Source organism: Exophiala viscosa (assembly GCF_022695815.1).
Source record: "Exophiala viscosa unplaced genomic scaffold EDD37scaffold_1, whole genome shotgun sequence".
NCBI classification, from domain to species: domain Eukaryota; kingdom Fungi; phylum Ascomycota; class Eurotiomycetes; order Chaetothyriales; family Herpotrichiellaceae; genus Exophiala; species Exophiala viscosa.
In genome coordinates this window covers 4,156,766-4,180,829 of record NW_026944353.1, presented here as the reverse complement: position 1 = coordinate 4,180,829, position 24,064 = coordinate 4,156,766, and the positions used below count along the sequence as shown (strand labels likewise).

Genomic DNA, 24,064 nt, shown 5'->3' with positions numbered 1-24,064 from the left:
TGTCGGCAGTGCCTTCAGGCCACGTGCAAATAACAACCTGTCGGAATTGACTTTGTACATGATAGCATCATTTATGTGATACCGACCATATATCCGCAAGGCGGTCAATATGAAGTCCGCTTCGCATTCCATGAGAGCTGCCGCTCACTTCGAGAGTCAAGCCGCTTACTTCGCCCCATCACGCGCCTTTGTACTCATACCTCAAGCCCTGCAATTCATCCAGCCCCCTCGAGATCTCGTTGATACTCCTCCTCGCCATGAAGACCATCGCAAACATCACAGCCGGCAAAAGCAGAAACAGCCACAACCCCTCGGGCACATTCGTCCTCGATCGATACGCCATCGACGCCAAGAAGAGCAATGCATCAATCGACGCGTTGAGGTAAGGCAGGTACTGGTTGATCGGACTTTGATCTGAGAGCGTGAACTTTCGTCGCGCCGCTTCGGCACGAGAACCAAGGTTCGGAGCAGATCGCTCCGCCACGGAGGGTGACTGAGAAGTACTGGTGGGCACGAAGAACATGATATAAGAGCTTGAGGCAAGTGATGTGATGCTCAGTAGACATAGTAGTGCCATTGTCCTTGATGTCGAGAGTGTTAGATACCACAGGAATGGTAGAGTGACGATCAATGGCAACGCCGTGAAGATCAGCGTGTATTGAGCATTGGTGGATGACTCTGAGGCGCGGAGCTTAGTGAGGAGATGTTCTTGTTCTGTGAGCAACATTAGCATTGCATCAAGCTAGAATGAGAAGAAGATGGATCAATGGCACGGTCAGAGGGAAGACAGTCGTAAGGATAGTGTAACTATCTAGGCCATGGAAGCTTATCCAGAGGTGGGCATTGGCCTGCAAACAGCTGGAACTGACCTTCCTCATCTATCTCATCGTGTTCGTCAATGTCATCGTCGTCGGGGTATTTGAACGCTCTGCGCACCCTCGTCGTGTCCATCGTGAAGTATGATAGCGAGCTTGGGAGGTTGAAGTAGAGGATCTGCATATAATAATCAACAAGTTGTTATGAATATTTCGAGAGAAGGGCTATCTTGGTGTCTGTAGACCAGAAGAGCTCACTCGGATTGCAGTATCATGTGGTGTCTAAAGACATTTCATGTCGCTGTCAGGCTTCTCGAAAGAAGTGCATATGATGCAATGATCCAATACCATGGTAGTCCGTATGACAGGGATACTGAAGTCTGCGATATCGAAATTGTCTAGTCAAGAGATGAGTCAGGATTTGCATTATGTCAATCGAATTTCAGCCTCGTTAACCCACGTATGTACAAGGCTACAGACAAGAGCTCTCTTTGTTTCTGTCATTGACTCCTGCATGAAGGGCTTCCACGAGAAAGTCCCCTTGTCATGACCTAGCCTGACCGGATGCATGGTGCAGGAGGGGTTGCCCATGACTATGGCTGCAGCCCCTGGCTCACTTTGCATGTGGACCAGCCAATGATACAGCGCGAGCTCGCCGCCAGGAAGCAAACAACACCGGTCCCAGAGTGATATAAAGTACTTCCATGAATGACTCGACCTGATTTTCCCTTACCATCATCAACAATGGCAACTGCAACAACGACATCATATTGTTTCAGGTGCCAACACCACCCTGAGCCGGGTGATGGGCCCCTAAAGCGGTGCAGCAAGTGTCGCGCACGCCATTATTGCTCCCAAGAATGCCAACGCAACGACTGGCCAACTCACAAACAAGAATGCGACATCCTCGCAGCGGGAGGACAATCCGGGCGCATGAGATCGACGTTCCGCATGATGGGCTTCCCAAAAATGGGTGACGAGCCCGCCTTGGCTGACCCAGACACAATCTACTACGTCAAAACCTCCAAACCGCACATCCACCGTGTGACAGTTTCAGGGCCATACTATCCGCTGCAGAACATCTTCCCACCGCTTCTCAGGCAGCTACGGGACGCAGGCAGCGTCGAGGGCGAGCGCACCCTCGACGACATCGTCTACGGCGGTGGTGACGAAGCCCTCCTCAGCCTGCAGTATTTCCACGCGCCCTTGCCCGATGGGAACATTATGAAACTCGAGCTGATCAGAGAGCAAAACGCCCAAGTCGCGCACAGTCTTCCCTGCGAAGTCTGGAATATCTGTGTGAACACAACGACCGGAGACGAAGACCTTATGGAGACTCTCGGGCATCCACCAGTCTCGGACATGGAGGTCTTGGAGTCATTCGTGTCAAAGGACGAAGCACATGCAGCCGCGAAGGGATACCTTCAAAGACTGAAGGCAGAGATGGGGCCCGATGCAGTCCTCCACGAAGGCGAGATGGACGGTCTGCTCCATGGCGATGTTGGGCTGCCTGGGAGTGACGAGTTCAAGATACTCGAGGTCAAGCACCAAAATGTGACGGTTTATGACTGGGAGGCGGCACAGGAACATGTCCGTAGGGTGCGGGCCATGACTCAGAACCAGGAGGCGCCGACGCCTGAGAACTGAGGTGGAAGGCATATCTCGATGCCTGTAGACCACAATCACATGCGGATGGTAGTCGACATGACATTGTTGTGTCACTCAACCCAACGATATCTGGGTATATCCAGCAGAAGCATCATTGGGCATGTGCTCCGAACAGATGCTTGCACAGCTCGACTTCGACTTTCTTCGCTAATGACTACGTCGCGATTGCTGACCTTGAAACGGGAGAAGAAGCTATTTCCGGGGCATGGAAGCAGTCGAGCATTTTCTCAAAGAGTACGCTTCTCTCTATCTCTTCAGTACGGCACACTGTAGCAGTGCTTGCACCAGCTCACAATCATCCCCAAAGTACACATCGTCCGCCTTTTCGTGTGAAAACTGGGGTTTCTTCTGAATGCGCCGTCAAATATGTCTGTGCAGTGCTGTGCAAGGACTTCACATGTCCACCGTCTCATTAAATCTCAAAATGCCATTGTCCTTCATGATACCATTGACACCGTCCGGCATCATGGCCCAACCAGCTGTCGTTGAGCCGGGTGCTTGTTGTGACTGTGCACCACCATCATCAGTGGACGCGTCGGAGACTAGGACCAGGCCAGCCTGCTTGAGGGTCTCTGTGAGTGCCGGAACCATTTGGAGAATGCGAGATGGACACGTCAGACCCATGAAATTGTTCATCTGCGCAAGTCGAGCGGCCTCCTTGATAGAGGTTGCTCTTTCGAAAGATGCTTTGAAGGACGTAGTTGGGCCAGAGCCGTGCTGGCCGCCAAGTTGTGTGCCATGTAACGTACCAAGGTCATTACATAGGAGCACGGGGAAGTTTGGCTGCTTCCAGTTCAGCGCTGTGCAGATGTTGACATTGAAGGACGAGAAAGCGATCGAGCGAGATTGATCATGCGCAGCTTTCAGCCTTCGCGCATCGTCGAAGACTTCAGTCAATATTCTGTCTGCGAATGTATTGATATCGATGTTGGAATAGACGCCTAGACCAATGTCTTCCGAGCTTGTTGGGTATAGTATGTGCAGATTGAGGTTGATATGAGCTGGCATTGCAAGCAAGACATCCCGAAGGGCTATGACGGAGCCAGAAAGACGATTCCGCCATTGCATTATATCATCGCTCTCCAAAGATGACCTTCCGTTGTTGTCCAGTAGTGAGGTGGCAAGTCCGAGGTTGGCAAGCACATCGAATCGAAGTTGGCAGAGTGAGACGTCCAGATTGTTGTAGGTAATAAAGTAGGATGGGTAGATGACCGGGATTCCGTCGCGAGTGAGTTGCACAGTCAGTCTAAGATAGTCACCTGACAGACTTGACCCTGTGACCAGACCGGAGTGGTCGTCCAATGCACTGGTAGCCTTCCAGTACGTCGCAAATTGTGTAATTTCCAGAGGAGTCCCCTTGTAGGGTTTGATGACCTGGAAGCTGAATTGTATTTGACCAACCGACCGCAATCTTGGGTCGAAAAGTGGTAGGCAACAAGTGCCACTACTGCTCTCGATCGCTCGGAACAAATCTGGTAGGGCGACGGATTTGGCGATGACTTTCGAACCAAAGGTTGGGAAGATCTCGAAATCCACAGCAAAAGTGCTGAGATTTTCGACCTGGAAATACACAGACCTAGAATCTTCCTGGATAGGCAACATCAAGTTGCGAGGAATGAGGTCTGAGGTCTTGGAAGAGATGGTCAAACGTGCAGCAGGATACCTCGCTTCGTTGAAAAAGTGAATAGCCTTCGAACCAGGCTCAAAATTGATGGCGATGAATGTTTTGTTGTCAAGGAAGTTGTGTCCATATCTTCGTAAAGGTATGATAGGTGGTGGCAATGACAGATCTGGTATCCCATCACCTTCGGCCGCCATAGGTTCTTCTGGCGTGATTTCCATGGCATTCATCTGGTTGTGAGGAGGGACGACAGCTCCGATTCTGGATGTCCTTCTTTCGGCGCGACGATAGCTGCTTCGCTCCCATAGCAAGTCCATACACTCGAGGTGGCCTTCCCAGGTAGCATAATACATGGCTGTAAGACCTTTCTCATCAAGTGCTTCAGGATCAGCCCCATTTTCTAGAAGCGCACGTAGACACTCGACTCGGCCTTCACTTGCTGCATGGAATAGAGGTGTCCATTGATACAACTTGTCGCGTTGATTGAGATCCGCCCCATGCTGCCGGAGTAGCAATAACAGATCGGGCTTTTGACTCGACCGAGCCACAAGATGTTGAGGAAAGAGCCCTTCTGCATCGGGAAGCAGCTTGGCATTTCTTTCCAGCAGCATGGCGGCGACTTCCATAGACTCATGCTGGCAAGCCAAGTTCAATGGGATATGATCGGCCTCGGATTGCGGATCAATACCCGCGTTGCTCGCAAGTAAAAGACGAACGCACTCAATGCGGTGCCGGACGATGCTGTGAATTAAAGGAGTAAAGTTGTCGTGATCTTTCATGTCGATAGTGTTAGGCCCACTCGCCAGCAATTTCTCTACCATAGCCAACCTTCCTCGGAGACAGGCGTAATGGAGGGGTACCCTACCATATACATCCAGGCGAGTAAGGTCAACACCGTGGCTGAGACCATAGTCGAGTACGCTGTCCTTGCCGTATATAGTAGCTTCATGCAAGCAGTTGCGTTCATTGATGTCGTCTTCAGCATGAATGTCGACCAAGCCCGAACTCAAGAACATGTGTAGAGACTCATCAGGCGCTTCGCTGATTGTGGCGAGAAATATCCTAGTGAATCGTTCGCCGGCATTTGGCGCCGAACCCAGTCTTGCAATCCATTCTCGAATGGCGGCGATGTTGCCAGCAGCAGATGCTTGGAGGATTTGAAGATCGATGTCACTGTCTTCAGTGCCCACGCGCTGGCCGATCGTGCGATCTGCTGGTTTGGCGTCATATTGTATGTTTTCGCCTTCCGCCCAAGCTTCCAGATCGAGTCTCGCGGTTGTGGCTCGATCCGCCAAGTCTCGAAGTACATCTCGGTTGAAACATGGTTGAAGTTCGACGGCCCTTTGTAGATAGATTTCTTTTGTTCGTGACTATCAAAGGTTAGCCTGCGACACGTTGTCTTGATGACAAATCTACCTTTGATGTCTTGTCCCACTACAAGGCTGTTAGTCACAATCCGCAAGAAAGGAGAAAGCCATGAAACAAACCTTTTTCAGGATTTTCGAGATCGCAGTCTCGTTGACTTCGACGAATTGCTGAAAGCTGTCAGTGGTGTACTTACAAGAAGATGAGGTAGACCATACTTGTAGCTTATTGAGGTCATTATCGAATTGCTGGAAGCCCTCGACCAAAGTTGCGAAACTTGCAGATGATCTTGAGTTTGCAGCACCTCTAGCTTGGATGACGCGCTTCTTGTCTAGCAACGTCTTAAGACGTAGAGAGAACTGCTTTGAGTCAGTATGACACCCTATGTGACAGCCTGCGAACATACCTCTGCCTCTTTTTGCAGGTAAAAAACATTGACTTTCTCTATCTCACGTTCCTACGAGTAGGTTTAAGCACATGCACGTTTGACAGCGATAGAAGATGTGCTGACCAGGCGAAAGAAAAAGACCTCTTTGTTCGCTCGAAGAGCGGCTTGCGTATCTAACGGCGATGAGCCTCCTTGTGCCGCGATCGTGGGTGTGGCGCTGAGCTGCTTAATGAGCTGTGACGGTTGTCAGCAACGGTCCTTCCGACTACGGTATCGACTCTGTCTCACCTTCTTGAGAGCCTTGTAGTTGAGAAAACTGGCTGCATATTCCGGAAGGTCTAATTGCTGGCGCTGGATTTGCTTTCCGAACTTCCTGATTGGATTAGAGCCGACAAAGACAGCAGACAAACAGGATCGTACATATTGGAGGTGATAGGTCACAAAATTGACACAGTCTCGGTAGTACGGATATCAGTCGGATCGACGAGGCTGTCTATAACAGCCCGGATATGCCGACGGATGTTTGAGACTGAGTCAGCCTACGAAAGGACCAGATTGAGATGGTCCAATATCAATGAAGATGTGCATCGGGATATGAAGAAGCGGTGGGAAAAGCCAGTCTAGGCGATATGTGATGTTCGAACTTATCCTCGAGGAGGATGATTTCAATGGTAGCTGATGCCCACGTCGAAATTTTCCATAGTCGGGTCCAAGTCCAGGCTGTCCATCCAGTTCGGTACGATCATAGAACGAAGATGCGTAAGAAGATCCAGTGAAGACAGGCGTGATATCCTAAGTTGGGATTTGAATCGTTGGATTGACGAATCAACGCGCGAGATTTTGGCACGCGGTCGTTGGAGAGGAGCAGTGATACTGTCAGACGGTTGACTGTGCGTCCACAACTGGCCCCGCGATGGGTAATGTCGGCTGAATTGTGTATGAGAAAATAGGTGGATGGTGACTTGTGACTGCTTCACACCTTGGCGGAAAAGACTAAGTCAATTGAGCACATGATATTTGGCGGCGGAATCAACGCAACTTTTCGAGTCAGTGCCTTTGCGGTTCCGAGGCTCTGCACGCAAAAATGATGCGGTGCAGCATTGGCCAATGACATTGGGGTCACGTGAGCTTTATCGATCCGCCCTTGGCACACGTCATGGTCCTTTTGCAGATTGCGCCGCATGCGATGCCGATGCAGACGCAGGGCCAGAGCCTCGACAGGAACAGGCACATGCATCCAGACTGCACTGTATACTTGTACAACAAAGACAATACCTTTTTAAGTACACCAGTAAATGTCTTATCTTGCTATACAACTACTGTGAGGTTGTTCTCTACGTGTATGCAACCTCAACTCCTTTTTTGGTCATGACATGACGTGCACGGCTCAATCTATCCCTTGAATCCAACGCACGGTCTGCTTGCGATTGCGACGTGTTCATCTGTTTGTACCGTCTTCACTTCACTCTCTTCACCCTCTTCTTCCTTCCATCCTCTCTCATATCTTGAAATCCTTGACTTCTCTCACACAACAGCTTTGCTTCCATCAACAATCATGCCTCCTATTCCCGTCCACACGTCCTCGCCCATTAACGGCAACGTGCCCTCTTACCCATCGGGTACCTCGCCCAGTACAGCAGCAGCCAGATACGCACCAGCCAACGCAGACGCCAGTCCTACGACGACATCATCAAGCCCATACCCACAAGCCCGTCCTGGAGCACCTGCTGTTCCACAGCCGACCAACGCCGCGTCAAGCATGTACAATTACAGATTCCAACCTACTGCCACTACCTCACCACCCACCACCACCAGCGATTCTTCAGGCAGTCCTCCCCCACCACAGCCAGGAGCAGTCCCTTCACCTTACTACAATGAATCCCCAAGAGTCACAATCCCACAACCCCCTCAGCCTGGCGCCCTCCCGCAGTGGACACCTACTACTACCACGCCTGTCCGTCACAATCTACCATCGCCAACTCCTACACGCACCCAGCCTGTCCCGCTCCCTGCTCATCAGCAGTCTCCTTCGCTCTATGTTCCGTACGGGACGATACCACCAGCAAGCGTGACATCGACCCACCCACAGGATCTATCACATCCGCCAGGCTACATGCAAGACACACGTGCAACCTTCGAGGATAAGCCCATTGAACAATGCGTGCCTTATGGACATAGACCAAGTCTGTCATCAGCATCTTCGAGAAAAGGAGGCTTGCTCGACGAAACACCAATCTTCGGCCGGATAGGCGACAATGAGTCAACGGTTGTGGATACTGCGATGTCCTGGGTAAAAGCCGCAGGGAAAAGGCTATCGGTCACAGAGCAGCAGATCTGGAAGCAGATCAACGAAATGGGTAAGTCTTAAATGAAGGTCCAGGAAAATCCGATTCGGCAGACATAGGGGCGTTTGACGGTGTTGGCTCGAGAGGATGGGACACGGAGTATGGTTTGCGTGGGTGCTGCTATGCTGAGCCAGCAATAGCATAAGAGCATATGGAGGTCATTACTCCAGATTGTGAGAGCTCAGACTTAGGTAGAACCAGAATCAAGAATAAACCATACGACAAATACGACGCACAATTCATGATCGAAACTTGCAAGATGTTGACAAGAGAGTTGCAAGACCAGGCAGTAAAGTACAATTGGGATACGAGGAATAACAACGCGGAAAAATTCGAGAACCCCGGTGTGTCAATGATCACAACCTCCTGCGAATATCGTAAAACATTCGCGGCCGCAATGCATGTCCATCCGTGTCCGTCCTGATTCCTTTGCGAGGCGCTGTAGATGTTGTTGCATGAGGCGTCTATCTGCAAATTCTTCAACTCCCGCTACTACGTCCCCTAATCATCATACAAGACCCCTCGTCTCCCAACTGAAGACCCACCATTACCCATTCCCCTGAACTTTTCGGAAGAGAATACCGTTCAGTAAGAACTTACTGCGCAGTACCCTCTCTGGCAATTGTCGGAGTGGAATTGCGAGGCGCTTAGCCGGAACCACCCTTGAAGGCCTTGCCGAACATGAGAAGTTGGACCTCTGCAGACTGGTTAGTATTCGAGAGAAGGAAAAGGGTCGGTTACACATACGGTCATAGATGGACAAGACACCGGCACCAGCGACACCACGGAGAATGTTGGCACCAGCACCCTTGAAGAAGGATCGGACACCCTCAGCAGCCATGATGGTTCGGGCAGCATCGAGAGAGCTCTTGTACTTGACAGCCTGCAAATAAGGTCAGACTTTGTTTCTGAATGGGGAAATTGCAATGATACATACCTCACCGGAAGTCATCATCATACGACGACGGATAGTGTCGAGAGGATAAGAAGCAATACCGGCACCAGTGGTGACAGCCCAACCAAGCATGAAAGAGGCCAGGAAGTTACCCTCAAGAGGACCGACCAAGAGAACAGGCTTGATGGAGTCGTACATGCCGAAGTAGAGACCACGGTAGACCACGATACCAAGGACGGAGGGACCGAAACCACGGTAGAGACCAGCAACACCGTCAGTAGCCAAGGTCTTGCGGTAGACGTCGACCAGGCCGTTGAATTGACGGTCACCACCACCCTTGGCAGATTTGGCATCGTTGGCAAGACGGGTACTGTGATTGGGGTTAGACACAATTTAAAAGTTGTCAAAACGCAGAAACACATACCGAGCATAGTCGAGGGAGTAGACGAAGAGAAGGGAGGTGGCACCGGCAGCACCACCGGAGGCCAAGTTACCAGCCATCCACTTCCAGTAGCCATCACGCTCCTTCTTGAAGGCGAACATCGACTTGTATGTGTCGCGGAAGGCGAAGTTGAGGGCCTGGGTAGGGAAGTATCGGATAACGTTGGCAGTGTTACCTCTCCACAGAGACATCACACCCTCGTTCTTTGCGGTACGGCTGAAGCAGTCGGCGATACCGGCATATTTGCGGTCGAGACGGCCGGCTTTGAGCATTTCATCCTGATGAATTGTAAGCGCCTGTTTTGTTTCTCCTTGATCTTATCCGGGATCATGATGGTCGACAACATCTTTTGCGGCTGAGTTTATTCGAACCAAAAGTGCGCCAGGATGACCCGAAGAAGAGGCAAGGTGAATCGCGGTGAGCATACCTGATTCTGGATCAAGAGCTTGACACGCTCAATGGGGGCAGCAGCGGTTTTCTGTATATCTAGTCAGATCTCCAATGCTCCTAGCAGGTCCGATGACGACAAACATACCGAGACGGCGGCAGAAACACCACCCATCAAGAAGTCCACCACGAAGCCAGGCTACATAGCACGAACAAGTTAGCATATGATTTTGAAGATGTTTGCAGAACGCGGTGATGTCCATTGAGCTCGAGGAGGTCGCAGGAGCAGCACTGGGATAAGGGAGCTCGGGGCCATCAACTCACCATGCCCATGAAGGACTTCTTGCCCTGAACAACATCGCCGTCAACCATCTTGACGGTTCAGCTAGATTCTGAACTGCGGAAAATGGGAGTGGAGAGGAGAGAGGATGTGATGATGCACGAATGCTGAAAATGAAGCAAAGGGAAGATGAAAGATAAAGCGAAAGGAAGTGAGTAGGTAATTTTTCGAGCTTCTCAGCCGGCTTGGCGCTAAACCGGTTATAGTGATGCGCCAGGCTTTTGTCGCTCGGACACTGCTCCTGCAACGACCGACGTACCGTACCGGAATCCGGAAGCACCAGTTTTTCCGCTCACCCCCATATCTTTTTACCCGGGCAATTATCGTCCTCAATCATAAAATTTTGTAGGAGGAGCAGAAAAGGAGGACACCCACCGAGGCTCCAGAGGCCTTTGATCGGGCCTGCACTCGTACTCGCAAACAGTGGTGCTCGATCTTCCCTGCGTGGCAACCGTTGCCCCCTTGCCCATCTTCCTCCGGGCCAGCGAGACATTTTTTACGCCTGGACCTTTGCTCGGGCCTTGGACCCTGCTCAACCCCTTTCTCCGCCCTGATCGCCACAGTTACAATAGGCTCCTCCAAAGGAGTAAGAAATTCTAGGTACCAACGATCCATCAGGTCTTTCGAGATTGGCAAACCGTCATCTTCCTGGAGGCTTGTTCTTGAGGCGGATACGGCACCAGACGTCCTACTGACACAGTTGGGATATATCTTCAGCCTGATGTCTTGGTGAGGTTGGACAAGGCTAGACAATATGTGTAACAAGCGGATCTGCCCGATCATTTCCAGATTGTATCGTGTGTTCTGAAGCATAGGACTTCACATCGGTTCCAGCTTCTTTACTCAAGTTACATAAGGTAATAGTCGACGCTGTGTCGATGCAGACATTACAGAATATCCTCTACTCCAACAAGTCAACCACCGGACAACCCTTGTTCATCAGACCTCACCTCAAGCCTCATCGACAGCCTCAACCTTGTTCTTCTTGCTCCTTCTTCTCTTCTTCTTTCCTTTCGTGATAATGTTTGATGCGTCATTCTGTCCATCTGGCTCCGTCCTCTCCTCAGATTTCGAGGGTATCAGTTCACTGGCCTGCAGTCCTTCCTCATTGCCAAAGGTGTCAAGGCGCCACTTCCTCAGCCTCGCTTTCTTGCCCAGATGCTTCTGATCTTTGCGCTTCTTTTCTGCGTCTCGAAAGGATGCAAGCTTCTTTAGTCCTGCAAATTCATTCAGCTGCTTGTCGTCAGCCAGTAGTATGTCCCTCGCACTCAGGCCAAAACTTTTTGGTGACGACTCGCGATATCTGAAGGCGGTTTTCTGTGGCAGAGAACTCTCGAGTTCCATTTGAAGTTGATCATCCACCAATTGTTCGATGATTCTCCGCTCTTTCTTCGCATCCCGCTTCTTATCATCCTTCATCTTGTTCGCCTTTTTCTTCTTTTTCGCAGGCTGATCCTCATCTGTCAGGCTGAATTCGGCTTTTTCTTCCGCTTCGAACTCAGGGATAATATCCTTGATGTCAATGTCGTCGTCGAACTTTGGCTTGCGGACTTTACTCTTTCCCTCTGTGGTTTCCTCTTCTGTTCCGACGTCCTGCTGCGCATAATAGTCGTCGCCGAAACGCTTCTGCATCTCTTGTTCCCACCTCGCATCGTCCCATTCATCATCGACGAAATGTGACCAATCTTCTGGTTGAATGTCTTTGGTGCTCACTCCGGCCGCACGTTTGATCTTGCGTACCTTCTCCTCGAGCTGTTCGATCTTTAGCTTTCGCAGGCGAGCTTTCTCCTCTTTTCGCTGCTGCTTCTCGGCCTCTTTGACAGCTTTTTCAGCTTCTCGCTTCTTTTGCCTGGGGTTGGCTTCGTCTCTCCTTACAGAGTACTTTGCGGCCACATCTCTAGCATGGGAGCGCAATTTCTCGTTCGATTTGGCGGGATCTTCGAATCTGAGATTGTATGCTTCTTCGAATTCTTCGGCTCGCTTGTCTTCTTCATCGTCGTCGGATTCGAATGGATGCAGGTTTAAATTAGCAGCCACCCAGGCCCGAGAGACCATGAAGTTCGACAGGTAGGTCTCCGGGTCTTTATCGGCATTGTCGACATCAAGTTTGACCTGTTGTTGTTTTGCTGGTTTTTCGCGGTGTTTTGCTACCAGGAACTTGTCGTCTATGGTGGCATCTTCTTCCTCGTCATCGGACTCTGACTCCTCCGCGGTAGCGTTGATCTCTCCAATGATTGACTTTTTAAGTTGTTCCTGCTCCTGATTGTAGGTCAATGGAGCATCCTCCGTCTCTCCTGCATCAGCATTTCCGTTCAGTAGATTTTGTCGATGGTAGTCTTGGAGATGCATTGGCTTCTCCTTCTTTCGCCTTGAATCGCCTTGCTGGGACTCGGACGTTTCGGAGTAGAATTTTGCGGACGGGTCGTAGACTCGGGGATCTTTCGACCGGATGGCGTTGATTGTGGCCACTATTTCAGAGTCAAGAACCTCTGTTACCAGTTCTCCTTCATCTTCTGACTCGCTTGTGGACTCATCAGTTGAATCGTCTTCGCTGCCCGCTTCGTCGTCTCGTTTACGTTTGCGTGAGGTTTTGCCGAGTTTCTCTTGCACTGTTGCCATCAGTCATTAATTAAGTAGTTCGAGAGGGGGTCTCTTACAGCGTTGCAACTCTTCCCGCTTCTTGTTATGCTCAAATCGACGGGCAAAGGACTCGTTGACTCTGAGGTCGCTGGATTGCACATCTCCGCCGCCGTCTTCACTTTCAGATCCATCACTGCTCATAAGATCTCGCGCCATGCTGATTTGGACTCTCAATAGAATAACCGAATTTTCCAGAGCCTATGCGTGCTTGCGATCTTTGTTCCTGACATATGGCATGGCCGCAAAAAAAAGGTTGTAGGTTCGAGATTTTGGCGCTCCGTGGGTCTGGTTTCTCCGCACGATCTGATCTGCAAGGTTTTGTTGACGTCGACGGCTAACGTAAGGGTACCGCGAACATTTGGGGTGCTTTCACCTGGATCACAGTCACCACTTTCAATACATTATTTCCTACCAACGCTTCAATCCTGTGTCCACATCACAGGCCCGAAATGCTGTTTCGCTAGAAATAGTACATTTATGCTGCAACGATCGAGATGACCTAGCCACATAACCCAAGGTGCTGAGGAGGTTCTCCTGCGCACGCGCTGCCTCCGCTTATCCTGATCGAATCCTCGCCATGTCGGAAACATTGCAACCACCCAACGATGTTGGGCGGCTGATTAACCTCGTCCCAGTCGGTCTGAAAGAAGCAGCTATAGACTCTCCGACTTCCCGGGCCACAGTTATACATTATGGAGAACAAGTCGAGTTGCTGGAAAAATGGCTGGACGACTATCTGAAAGCCACGAATCGTCTCGTGGCAGAATCTCTTACGCTCGAGAACGTCCTCAACAGCTTCATCTCGCACTCGGTCCTTCCACTCACTTTATCTGAATCGATGCTGGACCATGACTACAGCACCCTCGCAATGAAGAAATATGGAGAAGGGGCAAAGGATTATTGGATGAGTGCAGTAGGAGTTGTGAAGAAGTTGACCACTATGGTGGCCGATCCCATAAGACAATTCATGGCGAACGATCTAAGGGCTTTCAAAGACGTACGGCGAGCTGTCGAGGCTTCCCAGAAGACCTTCGAACACCATCAGTCAAGATACGCGGGGCTCGGAAAATCGAAAGAACCTTCATCATTGCGGGAGGATGCTTTTCAGTTACATGAGGCGCGAAAGACATATCTTCATGCGATGATGGACTTTTACAGTCTGATTCCACAATTCCGTTTCGCACTAGATCGATTGCTGGTTCAGATCTTCTTTGAGCAGTGGAAGGAAATGCGAGTATCTCGAGACAACACAGCAGCAACACTTCAAAGAAGTGCAGGGGAGATGCAGAGGGTCAGAGGATGGCTCAACGAAATGGAAGCTAGCGAGAGGACCTTCCGAAAGGAGCTGTTGACTGCGAAGAAACAACTGGAAGATGCTGCAGAGTTGAGTACTCGACCCTCGAGAGAGCTGGACGACTACAGTTTGTCGACTATTCCTCAATTCTCGAGCCACGCTCACACGCCAAGCGGCATCTCGCACGCTTCACCCAAGAAGATCGCCCCAAAAACAGGTGAGAAACAAGGCTGGTTGTTCTTGCGGACATATGGCGGCAAACCGACCAGGACCATTTGGCTGAGGAGGTGGGCCTTCATTCGCAATGGCGTCTTTGGCTGGCTTCTACAAAGTGCTAGAGCAGGAGGAGTTGAGGAGAGCGAGCGTATAGGTGTTCTACTCTGCAATGTTCGGCCCGCCCCTGCCGAAGAACGCCGGTTCTGTTTCGAGCTCAAAACTAACAGAAACACCATCCTGCTTCAGGCCGAAACTCAGACCGAGCTCGTCGAATGGATTGGGGCATTTGAGTTGGCAAAGTCGAAAGCGCTCGAGGATCCAAATGCCAACCAGAACCTTAGCGGTGGTGGAAACATCCAAACAGGTGCGGCCTTCGCCATCTCGGCACCTCCGATACCCGAATTCGGTACCTATGTCCTTGGCTCGACTGAACCGGGCGCTGCTGGTGATGACATTGCAGGCTTGGAAAAGAGCAACACTTTACCGGTCCCAGGCAGCGAGGGTGTGCGGGAAAGCAGCATCGATATGCCCAGGAGGTCAACTGCTGCAGACGAGGGCGGTCATCGTGACACTGCATCTCGCATCATCTCCAAGCTCGATCTGCACAGAAAAAGCGCAGCGACGGCCCAGGTATCTCCTACTCCTTCTACGCCCAATCTCCCTGCCGGAGGTATAGCGAGCCTTATTGCAGCCAGTCATGGATCAATGCCTGTTGGTCCAGCCATTCCAATGGTACACAACCTGGAGCTGGATATGAGACCACGACACACGTTCACCCTGGCTCTTCGGGACATGCCGCCCAGTACATTAGCGCCCGCTACCCTGGCTGCAGTGCCGTCTCCGACTAACCTGAGCAAGGCAGCTGTCATCGTCACTGGGGAGCGTGGCCTCAGTCCTGCCCCGTACAAGTCTGGCATTCCTACGAGTTTGATTGCAAACTTGTGGGGTACATCCAATACCGGTCTCGTCAATCGGCTTGAGCGTAGCGAACCGAAGACCCATCCCGAGATCAAGCTTGCTACACAACCCAGTCCAATTCTTGAATCGTCACCTTCACCAAAAAACCCATCTCCCTCCCCACCCCGGAGGCCGGGTATGCCGCATACTGCTATATCTCAGCTGGACCTTAGTATTCCCCAGAACTTTACTCGAAGCCGTACCCCGTCGCCAAGCAAAAGGCACAGGAGTACGATCAGCGTCGACCGCGATGCGTTCAGACACATCAAAAGCGAGCTCCTGGTGTCCGAGTTTCCGAACTACTATCCGCTTCAGCTGAAGTCGCAAGATGCGCAATTCCGACTCCTCTTTCCGGACGTCCGACGCGATGAACGTCTGGTCATGGTTTTCAGAGCTACCTGGAATCCAAACGAGCAGCAGGAGTTTCCCGGGCGCGTATACGTCACTTCCAAAGATCTATACTTCTACAGCAACCACATGGGTCTTGTGCTCACTACTAGTCTGCCCCTAGGCTCTATTGAGGAAGCCACCGCAGCACCAGGACGAGATTGCGACTTCATCTTCTTGCACTTGACAGATCCTGGAAGTGATGGCAGCAACCGCAGACTTACCCTGAAGACGTTTTTGGAACCTCTAAAACTGTTGCAGAAGCGCTTGAACTTCTTGATCAAGAACAGTATCTCGCAGGAACCGCTCGAATTGGAAGAGCTAATCAAGGCTTTGCTGAAGATGGAAGGTGAGGGAGGTGATCGAAGTCCTAGCCTCGAGAGCTGGGAGGACGTTTCTCCCAATACGCCCGTCGATACGGGTGGCTTGAGGTATCGCGACAGAGCTTCGACTGTTGGGACCGAGGTCCGAGCACCGCTCCGTATTGATCGAGCTCTGCATCAAACACAGCTCGGTCGAAGAGACTCCAAGTTCAAGCTGCCAGCTCAGCCTGTCAAATATGTGCCACCAGGTAACCTCCGCCTCGCCACTGAAAAGGAGTTCGATATCAGCGCAAAGGCGCTCTTCCACGTTATGTTCGGGGACAAGAGCGCACTCTGGCAATTGCTACAGCATGAGCGCCGGGCGAAGAACCTTAACCAGGGACCATGGTTGAGCTTAGGGGAAGGCCGGCTTCGAAGAGAGTTTGCATTCGATATTCCCACAACTACCATTCTTGGCCAAGGAGCCTGGGCTCATGTCCGAGATTACCAGGTCGTGGATGTCAACAGCGACCATTTGTGCTACGTTGTGACCGATAAGCGGACGCCATGGCATCTTCCCCTCCAGGACCGATACCGCCTCGTCAGCAAGATCGTCATCACGCACGTGGCAAAGGCCAAATGCAAGCTTGCTGTGTTCAACAAGCTGGAATGGACGAGCAACGCAGGCATGCTTGGTGGCATGCTGGAACGGCAAGCCTTGTACGATCTCGAACTCGATTCCCTCGATCTTGCAGATCTTGTGGCCGATCAGGTCCGCAAGCTAGGAGCGCACAGTCGTACGAAGAAGGCGGTCCAGATCTTTGGTCAGGTAGGCCACGCGACCGAGACAACCCAGCTAATTGTCAATGAGTCGGCTCTAAATATCGAGCTACGGAGGCCGCCATTCCCAACGACGATAACAGGTCTCTTGTCGCAACGCGCGGCATCTGCTTCGCAGAGTGCCGCAGCGATGGGTCTTGCAGCTTTGATCGACTTTGTGAAATGGGTCAACAAGACACTCTCGGCCAATAAGTTCATTCTCCTCGCTCTGCTCCTCAGCGCATTTTACAACAGCTGGCATACATACCGCGACTCGCTGGGCTGGTGGCACGAGCGTCGGGCGTCCAAGTTTATGACTCGCTTGGGTGTGTCCCCAGACGTTGTCATGAGCCGCGCAGTCTATCTAAGCGACATGGATGAAGTTCTTCACTACGATGCCACCATGCCGACAGGTGATAGCAGTGCGTGCTACAGCGTATTCTCGGACGCGCATAATCCCGAGGTCATCCACGCTGGCGCCGGTAGTGGTGGGAATGCGGACTTCCAGCAAACTCGCCAGCGATTGGGCGTGTACCGGCATGATCTGCTCGTGGCCGTGCGTGTGGTGAACGGCATCGAGAAGGAGCTTATGCAAGCGGCTTGGGAGCAGTGGATCGTGGATGAGCATCGCCGATGCAATGTCGTGGAGGGTCTCGTGCTGAAAGACGTCGCGCACAATGCGACGGACGTACGTGAGGAGGTCAAGAGCTGGTATGACGAGTATTGTGTTAGTTGTCGCGAGGAGTATAACAAGATACGAGTCTGAGTTTGGTGGGCCTCTTCGTCGATTTGCATATGGCGCTTCATGGTTCATATTGATACCCCTGAGAAGCGGTTGGTTTGCGTGTCGATAGTCTAGGATAGTGTTCCAACGAAATAACCGTTCCAGCTCATGTTGTTGTTTCATGCATTGACTACTAAAGTCTATACCTTGTCGAAATGGCCCAGCCGGTTTTTGATGACTCGTCCTGTGGGCATGCTTTCACGACTCATTTGAGCCCGATCGGTCAGGTCAAGCTGTCAACGTACTCGGCGCAAAGGAAGCGTTGAAATCCTTTTCGACTTGCTGGTTTTTGAGGTTGAGGACGCCCACCAGCCCTTGGGTCCGTCATCTCAGTGTCCTTTTCAGCCCCAGGACCACTCTCACTTTCGACTTGGGGTTCAGCGCTCGCTGCAGTATCAGCTGCAGTATCAGCTGCAGCATCGGTACCGTCGTCTTCAGGGAATTGCTCGTCAGTGCCGGATTGTGGCTGCAATAGTAGGGTACATCCATCGGTCTGTCCCGTCACCTGCGTCTTGTGCGCTGATACGCTCAGTGCAAGCCATTGTGATTGTGTCGTCAAGTTTTGGAGATCCTGTGTTCGTGATTGCTTTCTAGGCATGGTCAGAAGAGCCGATGGGATGATTCCAAGCTGAGCGGCAGGCCTTGTGGGGTGTCAATAGTGGTATGACTTACATTACTGTGCATAAGAGTTCGAGAACCCACTGTATTGAAATCAGTCCTGTCCATTTTACAACTTTGACATTGTGCGATGTTTGACTGGAGTTGTCCCATTCGACATCTGGTACTTCGTATCGACTTATGAAGGGATCAGTTGTGTCTGAAGTTTGGACTTGTGGTGAGGTAAGAGCAAGCATGTCGAGGTATTCTAGGAGATCGAAGAGCGTTTCTTGCGTCTCTTCCGATGGTGCATGTTGCGGTGGAATTGGGAGGACAGCGGTCAAGGTGGATGGAGATGGTACATTCGATAGCGTGTGAGTTGTGGGCTGAAGAGGCTGCATGGTCGGGTGATATACCGCTATGGGCTGCTTTGAGGGATCGGGATCTGCAGGTATGAGTAGATTATTGAAGGCTGGGGCTGGAAGACTTGCCTTTGGGTTGATCTAGGTCCAGGAAGATCCAGTTCAAGCTTTTGTTCAGCACGTTCTTCGCTGTCCACAGGAGCCGTTCGAACCCTTTCTTGCCGTGAAGCATGGATGGGAGTCGGAGATTGATTTCGACGACTATTTGTTGTTAGTGCCATTCCGAGAATGCTCGCCCAGATAGAATGAGGAGCTAGGGCTAGACGTAGACTCACGAAATCTTGACTTGACGTGCTTGCGCCCACCAGATGGAACCGGAGTTCCTTGTAGACCAGCACGCTCGTAGACTTCTTTGGAGAGCTCCAGCCGTAGGACGCCTGTGTTGGGGCTCGTTAGAATAAAATTGCCTTCGTACACAGTCGCCGACGCAACCCACCTTCAATCAGAGAGATGACTTCGTCCACACCGGCTTCGCCTTCGGAAAGCATCATGATGTTACCTGCATGGGAAACTGTTAGTAAAGCAGGTCCAAGTATAGCGGAAAAGACCGACGTCTTGTGTTGTCCCCTGGTAAAATTACCTTGCTTGATATACTGGTTGAAAAATCCCCCCTGGAGGACATCTTCGAGTTTCATAATCACCTTCGCGTACGCAACGGGGGGTGTTGAAGCTTCGATGTGACGCCACAGGATGTCGTATAGCTCCTCTGGCAGAGCCATGTCAGCCGTTTGAACGAAGCCAACATCGCGAATCGTCCCCCATGGTGACTTTCTCGTAGGGGCTTGAGTGGGTGTAATGTATGGTGGTAGGACGCCAGAGGAGATATTGATCTTAGGAGATGGACCACCCGGGGCCGGAAACACTGCAGGCATACTTGTGGGAAACGACCTCGTGAATGACCGTGACTGACGTTGACAGTGTTGCAGCTCAGGGCCCATATACACCACGTTTTGAAGCAAGTGCGAGTCTGGAGCTGAAGATGGCATCGATTTTTACGCTTTGGAAGTAAGGTCGAGGCGCCCGCCGACATCAAATCGATTCTGTGGTTGGGATGCCCCGACGGCTCCATACCAGGTAGGCGCCCGCCACACCTAAAGTAATTTTCTACCAGGCTCCCGCCAGATGCCCGCTATGCCTAAAGTAATGTTCTTTTTCGTGGCGCGTTTGGTGCTTGCCAGGCCAAAGTGTTTTCCTATTAGGGATACGCGCTAGGTGCCCTCCACGCCTGAAATTGGGTTCAGGCTGTCCCAAAACTCCTGATCAAAGTGGCCTGCATCCAGCCAGGAGAAATCCAACACGCCCAGGTCATCCATTGCGCCTATAGGGTCCGTCAGTGTCAACGCACCAGGTTGCACCTGTGGCTCCGGTCTTTCACTTGTGGCAAGCACCTTGTCCAAAATATGCTGCAGCATTTTGCGGCCGCGGTCGGCAAGGGTATAGTTTCCATCGCCTGGGGCGTGAAACCACCTGAGATAAGATACAAAGACACAAAGGTTTTGCTTGATCCTGGCGTGCGACACAACTCGAACGTTAAGCTGCAGGAGCTCGAGTGCGAGTACTCCTGCGGCGGGAAGACCGTAAAGTACTACGATCCATCTCATACCTGCCCCTGATTGAGTTACCCCTCGTATGTTTCTGACCTCGAGTACAGCTATTAGGATTTCGTGCGCGAGCAATATGAGCTCGGTCGGATCGTCGTGAAGACGTCGCACTAGCATGCGCCGCAACATCTAAGAGATTCGTCAGAGATTGGTTCGGGACGGCAGCCGATTCCCCGAAGAAGTGGCACTGTCTAACCGCTGTTGCTCTCCAGTGTCAATAGATACCATGCCTTATTGTGATGTCGAAGTCCTTCGCACACAACGATATAGCGTAGGGTGTCGGTAGAGGGAAGGTCTTCAGCTCTACCGTATACCCCTACCAGCTTAGAGTCAAGCCACCCGCCCTTGCGAACCTGCTGGGCCTTGAACTTATATCATCGATGCACGCCATGTCAGACGGTGCCACTCCTTCTGTTATCAAGCTCGCTGGTCTCCTAGGATAAGTCTCGAAAAGAGTGGAATGACTTACGAATTCATTGTAGATGGTATCGAGATACTGCTTAACAGCCTGGTATGAAGGCCTAGAGTCGTGCGTATCCCACATCTCTGAAGAAAACTGAAGCCACGGAGGAAACGACGCGTACATCTCCTTGCTTTTGCGAATGACGCTCTGTGCCTTCTCTCGAAGGTCGTCCTGGGCTGGATTGAGACACAGTTCTAGGGTGTCTTCTCGAATAAAAGCTCCAAGGACGAATGCACGTATGAAAGCGGACAGACTCTCTTTTGTTGGCCCAGTGCGAGAACTCCAGCCAGTAGCACCAAGCTTGGAACATGCTTTGGCAAGCTCGTCACCCTCCAGGGCTAACTCGCTGTACTCTAAATCAAGGTGAACTTTGATGTTGCAATAACGTTTCGATATCCGTGGTGGTCGTCCAACGAATGTCGAGAGTATCTTGTCCATGGCATAAGCGTACCCTAGTCCTCTTCGCCGGACTTCCTTCAACCAGAAGGGCTCATCTGCTGTTTCCCGAGATTCGTGCAACCCATGAGCGAACACGGCCGTCGAGATGTCCCCAAGCCTGCGCCACACAGAATAGTGGGCATCTCCAAGCACTTGACTGGCATAAATGCAATTCTCAAGCATCAGCCAAAAGCCAAGGTCTGTGCCGGGGACTGCGTCGTTACAGAATGACACGCATATATCGCTGGCTTCAAGCAGGCGAAACATCAGTCGCTGCTTGTCTTGCGCCAGGTGTCCAACCAGCTCCGACTCTTCTGCATCGCAGTACACATTGAACAGGCTCAGACCACACATTATGAGGAAGACGCCGATCGTCTCCCAGCGAATATTGTTGCCCATATAGTACGAGGTAAAATCACGGAACCGAATGTTGGCTGGAAATCTGAGAGGTGCATCTGTGTTTGCATTCAAGAGATCGATCACTTTCACCCATTCACTCTTGCGAGTGAAGTCAAACTTTTCGAAGAGATCTTGTCTAATTGACTTCTGGCAGTCTTCCGTCCATGGTTCGAGTATGCTATATTCACGTTCGGCAGAAGGCCATCGGTCAATAATCTTCTCGAGGTGGGGGATATCCTTCAGAAGCTCGAGAACGAAGGTAGCATTCCCGTTGCTTCGGCGTTGAGTGCTTCTCCAAGATGCCGTGATTTGCTCGTGAAGCCGACCAGCATCAGTGCTTGTATCCACATCCGTGGTGGAGGGAGCCGGTATGTGTTCTTGGTTGTCACTGAACACCGCATTGAAGGCCGTTGAGCCGAGGAAACCAACATCATTGTCCGCCGTACGAATGCGTGGAGGGGGCACTTCAGAGTCAACAGATGTATGCGACAGGAGCACTCCAGAGTCAACGGGCGTATGCGAAGGGGTTGGGCGCTTTCGTTTCGGAGTTTGCAACCCTCTCATTGGTGCGGGATGATATATACATCGTTCCACGATGCCTCTGGACTGGCACCGGTGGCACGCCGGTTTTTCATGACCGCAGCGATGCTTGCTCAATCTACAAGGCTCGCAGGCGGCCTGAAGCCCATTCCGACGGAGGGAAGGGGATTTCTCAGTTGTAGCTGGCATCTTCGTGAGGGAAATTGAACACCGCTGATGTTGATCGACATGAAGAGGGTCCAAAGTATAACGGAGTTGGGATGGACGTTATGATCTGGCGCTCTCCTTGCGGATATCGAGATTGCCCGTGTTAATTTCGGAGTACTGACGTCTCGGATCTCGTCGTCACTCTACCTCGAAACGCCTGCTCTCTTGAAAAGTAGAACGGTCTGACAGGAAGTATATCGACCACATGGATTCGACGTCCAGCAGCCTCCATACCAGCGACTGCTTGAGAAGCAAGCCACTTGCAGTATATAGTTTAATAAAGTTTACGACCTTTCTCAAGTCAAGAATAGAAGCTGAACCGTTGTGTACGAGGTGTTTCGCATTGACAATAGGGAACGATATCTGTTAGCCTCAGGATTCGTACAGTGGCCTCACTGCCAGTGAAAATGTCACAATTGCCGATTTACACCAAAATGCCCTATCTTCTCACACACTTTTCGTAATAACTTTCAGTGTAAGGTAAGGATATATTATAGAGGAAAGATAGGGAATTACTCCAGCTTTATTATAGCTTAAGAGAAATTTTGAAAATCGTTTCTAAGAAAAAGTTATAAAGGGCGGAAAGAGAGCGAAATAGTAAAATTTCGCGCTTTTTAATTCTATATTACTTTTCTACTTTATAAGTCTTCTTGTCTTTAATATTTACTAATATATAGTAACCTTAAGTAATTTACTATCTATTTATATATAAATTATACTTACTCTACACTAAAGATTATTGTGTAAAGTGTGCGTAAAGAAAGGGTGTTTTGCGATAAAATAATCTCAACTGTGACAATTCTATCGGGGGCACTGTAGCAGTCAGGCCGGCCCTCTTTTCCTGGAAGCCGGCTAAGGAGGCTTGCCAGACTGACCGATTTGATCGTGTGTGCCGCGGAGTCGGAGCTCGGAGTGCTATGTTTTGAACGTGGTTCAATCGCCAGGCAGGTCTTGCATATATATACTCCCACCTGCTGTCGCAAAGGGAACAATGATTCTGCCATCGAAAGTAGAAGCAAGCTACCCGAACATTGCAGCCTATCCTTGAAAGCTGCATTCAATACCCATTCTCAGAAATAACCACGACCAAGTACTCCCCCAATTCCTCTACAAGTAAAGTGCCTATGGGGAAAGGACAGGACATCGTTGTGACTACGCACTCTCGTGGTAGTTCGATATCGGAGGAACACAAATGCAAGGACGATGCGAAAAAGTCGTTGTGGACAAGATTTGTGGACAGTATGTCTCTCCTGGCACTCTGACACGCAGCAAACTGATTGTCCACAGAGCTCAAGTCCATCGAACCTCCTGAGCCAGTCATACCAAACACGAACCGTACAACGATGCCTTCATGGGCAATGTAGTGATCATACCAATGCATCCCACCCGAGTGGTCCTTTTGTCAACGAAGACAGCGGAAGCTCAAGGTTTCCAATGAGGATTAAGAAACAACAATGGTTTCCTCATACATATAGGGCTGTTGGAGAGTCTTCGTAATAACGAACATAGAATACTTCAGACTCTCTGCCATTCTCGTTGGCTTTCTCTATTGTTTCACATGTAACCATGTTTGGAGTGTCGAGATCTGACGGTCAACATGGAAGAGACATACCAATATGTGCCGTGGCCGGTCGAACCTGTCACTGGACCTCGACAAGTTTCTCGCAAAGTCATTGATTTCCGATGTCAAGAAAGGAAATGCAACTTAGATCAGGGAATAGACGACCCTCTG

At 50.9% G+C, this 24,064-nt stretch overlaps 9 protein-coding genes across 9 annotated transcripts; 3 read left to right on the top strand and 6 right to left on the bottom strand.

The window, feature by feature from the left end:
* Positions 1 to 178: 178 nt before the first annotated feature.
* On the bottom strand, positions 179 to 951 carry EDD37DRAFT_645763 (uncharacterized protein; the record flags this gene model as incomplete). The annotated part of the gene is made up of 2 exons (XM_062817663.1): positions 179 to 714; positions 870 to 951. The coding sequence occupies 2 exons, from the start codon at positions 949 to 951 to the stop codon at positions 179 to 181; spliced, it is 618 nt and encodes a 205-aa protein (XP_062675925.1).
* Positions 952 to 1,559: 608 nt separating this feature from the next.
* On the top strand, positions 1,560 to 2,462 carry EDD37DRAFT_604901 (uncharacterized protein; the record flags this gene model as incomplete). Its single annotated transcript, XM_062814782.1, has 1 exon — positions 1,560 to 2,462. One exon carries the CDS (start codon positions 1,560 to 1,562, stop codon positions 2,460 to 2,462), a length of 903 nt encoding a protein of 300 aa, XP_062675924.1.
* Positions 2,463 to 2,876: 414 nt separating this feature from the next.
* On the bottom strand, positions 2,877 to 5,948 carry EDD37DRAFT_655723 (CDK inhibitor PHO81; the record flags this gene model as incomplete). Its single annotated transcript, XM_062818776.1, is given in 6 exon segments — positions 2,877 to 5,474; positions 5,521 to 5,538; positions 5,592 to 5,639; positions 5,688 to 5,828; positions 5,876 to 5,911; positions 5,931 to 5,948. The coding sequence occupies 6 exon segments, from the start codon at positions 5,946 to 5,948 to the stop codon at positions 2,877 to 2,879; spliced, it is 2,859 nt and encodes a 952-aa protein (XP_062675923.1).
* Positions 5,949 to 7,412: 1,464 nt separating this feature from the next.
* Positions 7,413 to 8,225, top strand: EDD37DRAFT_645760 (uncharacterized protein; the record flags this gene model as incomplete). The annotated part of the gene is made up of 1 exon (XM_062817662.1): positions 7,413 to 8,225. One exon carries the CDS (start codon positions 7,413 to 7,415, stop codon positions 8,223 to 8,225), a length of 813 nt encoding a protein of 270 aa, XP_062675922.1.
* Positions 8,226 to 8,849: 624 nt separating this feature from the next.
* EDD37DRAFT_655722 (ADP,ATP carrier protein, variant) lies at positions 8,850 to 10,298 on the bottom strand (the record flags this gene model as incomplete). The annotated part of the gene is made up of 7 exons (XM_062818775.1): positions 8,850 to 8,899; positions 8,950 to 9,085; positions 9,140 to 9,467; positions 9,522 to 9,817; positions 9,967 to 10,017; positions 10,075 to 10,125; positions 10,251 to 10,298. 7 exons carry the CDS (start codon positions 10,296 to 10,298, stop codon positions 8,850 to 8,852), a joined length of 960 nt encoding a protein of 319 aa, XP_062675921.1.
* A 919-nt stretch (positions 10,299 to 11,217) lies between these two features.
* EDD37DRAFT_604897 (KRI1-like family C-terminal-domain-containing protein) lies at positions 11,218 to 13,062 on the bottom strand (the record flags this gene model as incomplete). The annotated part of the gene is made up of 2 exons (XM_062814781.1): positions 11,218 to 12,875; positions 12,924 to 13,062. 2 exons carry the CDS (start codon positions 13,060 to 13,062, stop codon positions 11,218 to 11,220), a joined length of 1,797 nt encoding a protein of 598 aa, XP_062675920.1.
* A 240-nt stretch (positions 13,063 to 13,302) lies between these two features.
* On the top strand, positions 13,303 to 17,880 carry EDD37DRAFT_79021 (uncharacterized protein). Its single transcript, XM_062820288.1, has one exon. It carries the CDS (start codon positions 13,484 to 13,486, stop codon positions 17,645 to 17,647), a length of 4,164 nt encoding a protein of 1,387 aa, XP_062675919.1. The 5' UTR covers positions 13,303 to 13,483; the 3' UTR covers positions 17,648 to 17,880.
* An 8-nt stretch (positions 17,881 to 17,888) lies between these two features.
* On the bottom strand, positions 17,889 to 19,686 carry EDD37DRAFT_690601 (ribonuclease P; the record flags this gene model as incomplete). Its single annotated transcript, XM_062820001.1, has 6 exons — positions 19,265 to 19,686; positions 19,121 to 19,183; positions 18,960 to 19,061; positions 18,754 to 18,885; positions 18,338 to 18,707; positions 17,889 to 18,306 (listed from the first exon to the last, which is right to left on the bottom strand). Exons 1-6 carry the CDS (start codon positions 19,668 to 19,670, stop codon positions 17,889 to 17,891), a joined length of 1,491 nt encoding a protein of 496 aa, XP_062675918.1. The 5' UTR covers positions 19,671 to 19,686.
* A 206-nt stretch (positions 19,687 to 19,892) lies between these two features.
* EDD37DRAFT_604894 (uncharacterized protein) lies at positions 19,893 to 22,149 on the bottom strand (the record flags this gene model as incomplete). Its single annotated transcript, XM_062814780.1, has 4 exons — positions 19,893 to 20,002; positions 20,030 to 20,245; positions 20,288 to 20,414; positions 20,755 to 22,149. The coding sequence occupies 4 exons, from the start codon at positions 22,147 to 22,149 to the stop codon at positions 19,893 to 19,895; spliced, it is 1,848 nt and encodes a 615-aa protein (XP_062675917.1).
* Between the last annotated feature and the right edge of the window lie 1,915 nt (positions 22,150 to 24,064).

What these genes read in the sequence shown, in the direction of transcription:
- EDD37DRAFT_79021 (XM_062820288.1), top strand. Translation starts at nt 13,484, where the DNA reads ATGTCGGAAACATTGCAACCACCCAACGATGTTGGGCGGCTGATTAAC.